At 42.2% G+C, this 9,297-nt stretch overlaps 2 protein-coding genes across 2 annotated transcripts; one reads left to right on the forward strand and one right to left on the reverse strand.

Moving 5' to 3' along the window:
- Positions 1-744: 744 nt before the first annotated feature.
- Positions 745-1,598, forward strand: LOC114118261 (transcription initiation factor TFIID subunit 12-like). The gene has a single exon (XM_042233100.2). It carries the CDS (start codon positions 905-907, stop codon positions 1,388-1,390), a length of 486 nt encoding a protein of 161 aa, XP_042089034.1. The 5' UTR covers positions 745-904; the 3' UTR covers positions 1,391-1,598.
- Positions 1,599-5,940: 4,342 nt separating this feature from the next.
- RBMXL2 (RBMX like 2) lies at positions 5,941-7,500 on the reverse strand. Its single transcript, XM_015101048.4, has one exon. It carries the CDS (start codon positions 7,378-7,380, stop codon positions 6,193-6,195), a length of 1,188 nt encoding a protein of 395 aa, XP_014956534.2. The 5' UTR covers positions 7,381-7,500; the 3' UTR covers positions 5,941-6,192.
- Between the last annotated feature and the right edge of the window lie 1,797 nt (positions 7,501-9,297).

A 9,297-nucleotide genomic window follows, 5' to 3' on the forward strand; every position in this document is an offset into this window, starting at 1 on the left:
TAGTGATTTGGGCTGCCCTGGTGGCTCAGACAAAAAATCTGCCTGCCATGCTGGAGATACAGGTTCGATCCCTGGGTCACAAAGATCCCCTGGAAAAGGAAATGGCTACCCACTCCAGTATTCTTGTCTGGAGAATCCCATGGACAGAGGAGCCTGGCAGGTTACAGTCCATAGGGTCAGAGTCGGACACAACTGAAGCGACTTAGCAAGAACAGTGTGTCCCAATATAACATATGAGTATAGTATTCTTGACTGTATGCCTCATGATGCATGTTATATCCCTGTGGCTTATTTATTTTAGAAGTGGAGGCTTGTTCCTCTTAATCCTGTTCACCTATTTCATCACCCTCCCCCTCGTGACTCCCTTCCCTGAAGGAATCGTCTTGACAATAACGTGTATCTGCCTTACTCCAAATTGGTTAGGAATGGGACACTGAGCCTGGTGATGCACGTTATTGGTCACCTTAGCTGTCAAGAAGTTAAGGCAGAGGCAGCAGGATATAAACTGGGGCATAAAGAGTCGAGTACATTTTTAAGATTTCAAGTTGAGTGAATAAATACAATAAAACTCTCCAGTTGAACTTTCCTGAAGACTTCTAATACATAAGCAGCTTTATAAGTCAATGGCAACGATAAACTGCTATTGCTGTGTGTAGCATGCTGTGGCACTACCACTTGATGAACCCCAATCATTTCAGGCACCATGCTGTGTGCTTACATGCCTTATTTTAAACTCTATGATTGAGTCGGACAGGCTGCTGAGACGAACGCTTCACTGGGGCAGTCTCCGCATATCATGGGGAGATAGACGCTGCTGCCTTTGATTGGCCTTGGTCCTCATAGCTCCAAAAAGAAACAAGATCTCGATAAGCTCTATGAGCTGAAGTCCAAAGCAAGACAGATTATGAACCAGTTTGGTCCCTCAGCCCTAATCAACCTGTCCAATTTCTCATCAATAAAACCGGAACCAGCTAGCACCCCTCCACAAGGCTCCATGGCCAATAGCACTGCAGTGGTAAAGATCCCAGGCACTCCTGGGACAGGAGGGCGTCTCAGCCCTGAAAACAATCAGGTATTGACCAAGAAGAAGTTACAGGACTTAGTAAGAGAAGTGGATCCTAATGAGCAATTGGATGAAGATGTGGAGGAGATGCTGCTGCAGATTGCTGATGATTTTATTGAGAGTGTGGTGACAGCTGCCTGCCAGCTTGCTCGGCATCGCAAGTCCAGCACCCTGGAGGTGAAAGATGTCCAGTTGCATCTAGAACGCCAGTGGAACATGTGGATCCCAGGGTTTGGCTCTGAAGAAATCCGACCCTACCAAAAAGCTTGCACCACAGAAGCTCACAAACAGAGAATGGCGTTGATCCGGAAAACAACCAAGAAATAACGCATGGAAAGCTCAGGGGATGGACAGCAATGTATTCGGAGATACTTGAGCTGAGACCTCAGCCATCTCATCCTTGGATTTTTTTTTTTTAATGCTTTACAGAGAAGCATATATTTTTTATTAACAGTGCAGCAATATCTCTAATGACTGAGAGGATCTGCCAAAAGAATAAAGCCTCCTACCCCAACAAAAAAATAAATAAATAAACTCTATGATTATCGGCACTGGCATATGAAGAAGACCAAAGATCAATTTTATAGAAGGCAATTGCCCAAGTCAAACAACAGAATGAGGACTCATACTGTGACCAGAATGTACCCTTCTACTGTAGCAAGGAGCCTCTAAACATTATGGGGAAGCTATACTATTTTTTCCCAATTTCTTCCCCCCAAATTTATAACATCCTCAGATTCTTCATTCTTGAGTTTGTAAATACGATAGTAGAATACATTCCACATGGTCATCATTGCTCTGTACCTCCTTTAGAGTTAATTTACTTTGTACTTGATACTCATGTTCAATGTCACCCGCAAAATATCTGGACTCATAATCATCTTTAAAGAGTTCTCAGATGTGCTACATTATGAGATAAATTACTTCAGAAATAACATCAATGTAAACAGAACACAGAGGTTCTGAAAGGATTCCCACCACCACTGGATTTCATGTGTACACAGCAAAAGCAACAGTCTACTTGCTGAGTTTGAGCAATGATCCAAAGAGGAAAACAGAGTTTAACCATCCCCCAAGAGGAAACTTCTCTGTACAAAGAGGATAATCACATAACATTTAAGGTAAAGGCTAAAACGGGAGGCAGCATGGACTCCACGTAAACTTAAGATTGAGAAGGTTAGAGAGGTCCCAGGTTGCAAAACTACAGCCAGAGAATTCTCCATCTTACCTGTCCTGAGGCAAGCAGTTAAGGGAAGCTATTGATCTACAGGAAACAAGCATCCCTCCAGAGCTCTAAAACCCCAGGATTCAGGTTGCAATTAGAGATGAAAGAGTTCGGGCCTCACCTGATGGGGAAATATTCAGCTTGTCACATAGTTTGGATGTCTCTGGAACCGTTTTGGACAAAAGGGATGTGAAGAAGGGGGTCTCAGAAATAGGCTGAGACAAGTTCAAGACAGGAAACATACAAGTTTTGGTTATGTGATTCCTTAAATTATACCCAGTGAATCAGTCTTGTAAAACAGTTGATCTGCACTCATGTGCTCCCCCCATCTCTCTCCCTCTCTCATGAAAGACATATGAACAAGATCCTAATTGACTCTCTTGCATACTTTCCTCTGCACTGAGGAAATATTGTGTCTGTTACATTATATACATACATGAGAAACCCACAGCCTTTGTAATCTATGATCTCTTGAGCTCATTTAAGTTCTGGCTAAGTCTTTATTTCCTAATGTTTCCATCTCACTTTTTAAAAAGCTATTTATTAGCAGTTTCAATAGACGTAACATTGCTCTTTAGAAGTAAGTATTCTGTTAACTAGAAAAAATGTTTTCACTGCTATTTCACCGCTATTATACTTTAAAAATAATAGCAAAGGGAAAACTGTATTTTCATCTAAGCTTTGGTTCTCAGCTATAAAAGTTCTACCCTTGTATTCACCATGAGCTGGCCATGAATGCAGTCTAATATAGGAAGTTTCTACAAATTGAATCAAACAGAGTAAGGTATCACCCACACAGAAAGAACAAAGCTGGGAGAAAGGACCACTGTCAAGATAAGACAGTTTCAGAATAATATTCAATAGCTAACTTTTTTTTAAGTAGTCATTATATTCTGGTGCTTACTAAGCTCTACTTTTCATAGTAACATTTGTATTATAAAGCATTTTGAAATTATACAATGAGATGCCAATGCACTGACTATAGAAATTAAGATAAAACTGTCATTTTTGCTTAAAATCCATCTCTTTTTAAAGAGATAAAACACTACAATTCACCGAAAGCTCAGTCCTCATTCCTTCCTTTCCTCCTCACACTAAATATCTTTTTTATGTTGTCACTCCAACCTCTTGTTCTTTTTACTATATCTTTATTTATACAAATTGCCTTTTTCACCCAACAAATATTTTAATATTTACCTGTTGATACTTGTGGATCTGGTTGATTCACATTAGCTTCTATGTTGAACTTCACTGTGACTCTCCGTTGATCCTCTCCAGTAGGCTTTCTACCTTTTTAACATTCAAGGGTTGTAAAAACCAATCCTGTACATATCTCCTTGTGTACATGTGCAAATTTCTCTAGGTCCTCTCTTTGAAGCAGATTTTCTGGGTCGTAGATATGTATTCTCCAACTGTACTAGGCATTGCCAAAATCATTTCCAAAGTGATTGTGTCAATTTACACATCTATCAGAAAGGTTAAGTTCTTTTGCCCACTTTTTTTTCATTTTCTAAGTACTCTTTTCCAAATTATTTCAATGCAAATCAATTCTTCCAATCTATGGTTTAATATTTCATTTTATCAGTGACTTTTATTACAAAAAATATTAATGTGGAAAACTGTTATCAACATTTTCCTCCTAGGTTTGTGCTTTTTATCTTAAAGAAACTCTCTACCTCAGTGTGATTTATTTCTTCAAGTGTTTTTTCCTCTTCATATCACATTTATATCTTCAAACCATGTATATTTTTGTGTATGCTGTTAAGAGAATCTTTTATCTTTTTGCAAAGAAAGCCATTTTTAAAAAGTCCATCCTTTCACCAACTTTTAGAGCTATCATATATTTTCACATACAGCTTGGCCTGTTCTAGGCTATTTTGGTCTACTGATCTGTCTTATATTTGTCCAAAGATGTCACACAGCTTAAATTACTAGAATTTTCCAGTAAGTCTTGGTATCTGATAGAGTAAGTTCTAATTTTTTTTTTTTTCAGAATTGTTTTGCTTGTTTTGCTTTTCTCTTTATTCAAACATGTAAGTTTTAGGATTAGTTAAGTCTCCCATTAGCGCTTTTTAAAAAAATCTGTTTCTTAATAATTTGTTGGTAGTGAACGGGAGCTATTTTTTTTTTTTTCAGTTTTGTGGTTGATTGGCCAAATCTTTTATTTAGTATTCCATCGCTGATCAACACAAATACATGGCATTACTAGGAAGGAGGGGAGGGGAGCTGTGTGGGGAAAAAAAATCATGTTGTAATTTCACTTGAAGTTGTATTGATTTTCCAAATTAATTTGGCAAGGTTGAGAAGTTATGCTAAAGCCTTCCCAACCATGACATAGCATGAATCTCATTTAGACTTCTTTTATGTCCTTAAATAAAGATTAACATTTTTTCCATAAAGGTCTTACACATTTTTGCTAGATTAATTCCTGATCTTTTTTTTTATTGAGCTATTAGTTGCCTTTGATCTTCTGGGCCACTACCACAGCCTTTCCTTTAACTCACTTTATTAATCAAAAAATCATGCTTTTAGAATCATGTATGTTATATTCAGATTTACTTTTGTTGTTTTTCATGTGTTCATCTGTTTCTCCAGCAATTATTACACTGAACATGGCTCCTAATATTTTGACCTGATTCTTCATTTGGTCATTACAGACATGTGACTGTACAATTACCTTTCTTTCAGATAAACAGAAATTCCACAGGAGTTGAATGGAAAAAATGTTTCTTACCCTCCACTTGGGGCAAAACAAAGGAGACTCTCATATCCTTCATGAGCCACTTTGGAGGAAGCCTCTAAAATCTGTGTTCAAGCCCTTCTCCCCACCATAAATGTATGGACCACTGAACTCATATCTTTGCCTTTTGTGGACAGGAAGACCCAAGTGTCTCATACTAGACTGAGTTCCTCAGATGTTGAAATGCCAAGCTTTCAGGGGCTCTTTGAGTTTCTGAGCTCTAATAACGCTTACTCTTTATTCTTCCACCCCTAGTGGGGAGAAGCCCAATTCTCCAATTTCCTAGAGCCAAAGGGCAGGAGCTCGCAGTTAGAAATAGAAGCCATTTGGATTTCCAAATCCACCAACGATATATTTTCTATTTGTTTCTTAATAATTTGGTGGTGAAAATGAATGGTATTGATTTTAAGAGGGGTGGTCTGCAGCTTTGTGGTTGGCTGACCAAATCTTTAATATAGTATTCCATCCTAGTTCAACACAAGAATGGTATTTTGGGGAGCAAGGGAATAGGAAATTCTGCAGATTTCAAAGTATGAAAAAAGGCAAAATATGCCCCGCAATTTCCTTTTTTGAGACTTGTGAATAGAACTTTCTTTCTTTATATATACTGACATAAGCAGTTTCTGTTGTTGCCGTCAGTTGTTTGCTTTTAATACAGGTAAGAGATTTAGTTTGAAAGACACCTTGAAATCTCAGGAGTAGCACACACCAATCCCTCCCACTCAACCCCACCCCCACCCCCAAGCTCCAATCTAGTTGGATTGAATGTAAAGAATGGTCCAATTTTCCATCTTAGGTGAGAAGATCTTTGTCAAAGATCTTAGAACTTTTGGCCTCATTTATCAGGAAAATTTAGAAGGAAGAAAGCCTTTAGGAGAATTACTTGGAAACATAAGACGACTAGTAAGCAGGTTCAAATCGTATGCTTTTAAATGAGCTTGTTGAAAGAAACGTTAACAATTCCAGAACGAAATCAAAACGAGTTTAAACTTTTTCCTCTCAAATGCACACACACAAAAATAATCATGGAGACGTTAACAGGAAACTCTTAAAAAGTGAAAAACAATTCTTCCTTGCACTAGTCCTTGGGTAGTTACCACAGAACAGGCTCTTCTTCTCTGGAACTTCTTTGAAACCTGGTTTTGGTCCCAAGGTTTGTTGGTCTTAGTATCTGCTCCGGCCTCCTCCTCCTCTCTCCGAGCGGCTCCCCAGGCGGCCTCCGCCTCGGGGGACCTTACGGCCCGACCGGCTGTAAGACTCGCGCGGGGGCGGGCACCCCCTCTCCACAGACTGCGGCAGCCCGCGATCCGCCCTGCCTACCCGGTCGCGGCCCCCCGAGTAGCGCTCGCTCCGGCCCCCAGCATAACCGTCGCGGCCGCCGCCATAGGCGTCGGGCGAGCAGCCGCGGTACTCCTCGTAGCGGCCGCCGCCGCCACCGTAAGATGGCGGGGGCCCACGCGCGGGGGCGGCGCTGCGCGGGTCCCCGTAGCTCTCGAAGGGATCTCGGTAGGAGCCTCCGCTCGGGTGATCCGCGTAGTCGCGGTCGCGCCCCCCGTAGCCGTCTCGGTCGCCGTAGCCTCTCGATGGACACTCATCCCGGGCGCTGGAGTGGCCGTAGTCGCGGTAGGTATACTCTCTGGGCGAGGGGGCAAAATCCCGGGCGTCGCGGGCGCTCGGGTAGTCGCGGCTGGAGTAGCCGTCTCGGGGAGAGTAGCCCCCCTCCCGGGAACCCAGGTAGGGATCCCGGCGCGGGGGCGGCGGCTCTCGGCGCGGCGGGCCCTCATAGCCGTCTCGCCCTCTCGCGGCCGGGGCCCGCCCGCGCATTCCACCACCGCCGCCGCTGCGAGCCGGGCCCGACGGCGCGGCCCTCTTGGGGGGCGGGCCGGCCCGCCGCGGTGGTGGCGGCCCGCGCTTCATGGGTAGCGGGGCCCGGGAGGGCCGCAGGTCGAAGTCGCCCGCGTAGCCGCCGTCATCCGCAGGCCCTCCGCGGGACGGGGGGCGCCGCGGACCGCCGCCGCGGGCCCCGCGCAGGCCCCTCGAGCGGCCCCGGCTGCGGGACAGGGGTGGGCCCCGCCGGCCGCTCTCGAAAGCCGGTTTGGTGGCCTGGGCCACCTTGATGGCCTTACCATCCAGGGACTTGCCGTTCATGTCTCTCACGGCGGCCTTGGCGTCTGCCGGACTTTCGAAGGTGATGAACGCGAAGCCCCTGGACTTGTTGGTTTCTCGATCTTTCATCAACAGCACCTCGGAGATGTGGCCATACTTGCCAAACGCAGCCTCGAGGGATTTCTCGTCAGTTTCGTGGTTGAGTCCTCCAATGAAGAGCTTCCCCGGGCGATCCGCTTCCACCATGTCTGCCGGTCGGCTGGTCGGTCAGTGGCGGTGTGTGGCGGCGTGTGGCGAAGGCGAGCAGTCGTCGTGCCTTCTGAGCCCGCTGGTCGAGGGCGGCTCCTACTGGTCGGGCGCCGCGTCGTCGCGAAACCCCGGAACCGCAGTTCTCGCCCCCCGCTGCGCAGGCGGAACGCTCCGGTTTGCGCCTCTCTGATCTGGTTCCCTCAGCGTGCTAGGCTCTTGCTGGTTGTGATTGGTTGGTAGTGCCGGGGCCGTAGTTCCCCGTCGAGGAAGACTGACGGTTTTGTAACTTTTTTTCCAGTCGTTAAACTTCGGCTGATTAACCTATCCTTGGCTTAAATTCTTTTGATACACTTTAATGAGAAGAATTTTAATGCATTCCAATCCAAGTTACCCAAACCACATTCAAACAAAAATTAACAGAAAAATGGAATAAGAACAATTTTAAAGTTTTTAAATGAATTTTGTACATAAAATGTATTAAGAATAAGATATTTTGCATTGCCAAGGGGCAAGAGAGAACTTGGTAAGTGGAAGGTTCCTTGGTAGAATAGGAAGGAGAGGGAGTCATTCTTTGGATGCATTTTCTTCCGTTTTTGAGCCTTCAAAGAACTCGTAGTTGCGTAGTATTAAAACTGTCCTTTCAGGTCTAAGTATTGAACAGAAAGTCACCTCAGGGACAAAGTAAAGGCAAATGTGAAAGCACGTAGACACCTGTCAAAGTAGTACCTAAGCAAGCAGACCATTAAAGGCTTTACCTCTTAATCTTGAGAGAAGAGGCACACCTCAGGAAAACAAAACATTCTGGGTTCATTCAAACGAATCACACAATTCAAATTTGTTCCTTATGATATCCTCTGAATGGAAGTAAGCGTGAAGAGTAAATTAGTGAACTCTCTTTACCTGAGAGTAAATGGTCTAAAACCACTTTTTTTATTTTATACTATATTGATTGTGTGTGAATAATGCTATATTTGTTTATTGCAATAGCATTTAATCTTGAAAAGGGTAGTAAAAGGCATTTTTATGATGCTTCTGATTTTAATAAGGGCTCTTTTAAGGTTTTGTGATTTTTTTTTTAGCATACATGAATGGAAGTGAAAGTTTAAATGCATCACATCAGTTTACAGTAACAATTTTTATTATTTAATATATAATTTTAGTATATTCACTATTAATATATTTCTGAAGTAAACTTGTTTGGGAGGTATTCGTTTTAAAATATATTAACGAATTTTGTTTGTTCATACTTAGAAATTTTACATTTCCAAGCATAAAGGGTCTTAGCCAATAATTTTCTCTCCCATACCTAGCTGAGGAGATTTTTGCCCAAATTTGTCTTAGATTTTCAGTCTAGTTAGATTTTTTAAAATTTCTTGACTTAGTTTTTGTAAGATATACTTTTTTCTAAAGTTACCATTTTTGTTCAACTTGAAAATTTATTTTTTCAGTAGCCATGTCCTGTTTTGCTTTCTCTCTTTTATGTAATCACTCTTGCCAGAAGTTTATCTTTTGAAAGAACTAGCGTTTTTCTTTGCTCATCCTCTCTTTTGATTTTATTTGCTGCTATTGTCTTTTTCACCTTCTTTTCATATTCTTTGGATTTGCAATCTGTATTATTTTCATTCTGGATTTTTAGATAAGGTACTTAGTCCATTAAGAGTTTAAAGAAACGTTTCTTCTAATTGTTGTATCTAAATTTAAATTTTATTCTCTACTACTAGTTAACAGCATGCCCTGAACTGTGATACATGGTATTTTCATTGTTGTTCAGTTCCTAACATTTTCTCATTTTCTTTGACTCATGAATTATAAAGAATATGTTTTTAAAATTTACAAACATACGGATATTTTTAGTGTTATTTTTAACATGTTCTATATGATATCCATACATTGGTGTTGGCTGAAACTTGCATG

The sequence above is a fragment of the Ovis aries genome, chromosome 15 (genome assembly GCF_016772045.2).
Source record: "Ovis aries strain OAR_USU_Benz2616 breed Rambouillet chromosome 15, ARS-UI_Ramb_v3.0, whole genome shotgun sequence".
Taxonomy (NCBI): Eukaryota; Metazoa; Chordata; class Mammalia; order Artiodactyla; family Bovidae; genus Ovis; species Ovis aries.

Coding starts and splice junctions, on each gene's coding strand:
- LOC114118261 (XM_042233100.2), top strand. CDS start 905: ATGAACCAGTTTGGTCCCTCAGCCCTAATCAACCTGTCCAATTTCTCA.
- RBMXL2 (XM_015101048.4), bottom strand. CDS start 7,380: ATGGTGGAAGCGGATCGCCCGGGGAAGCTCTTCATTGGAGGACTCAAC.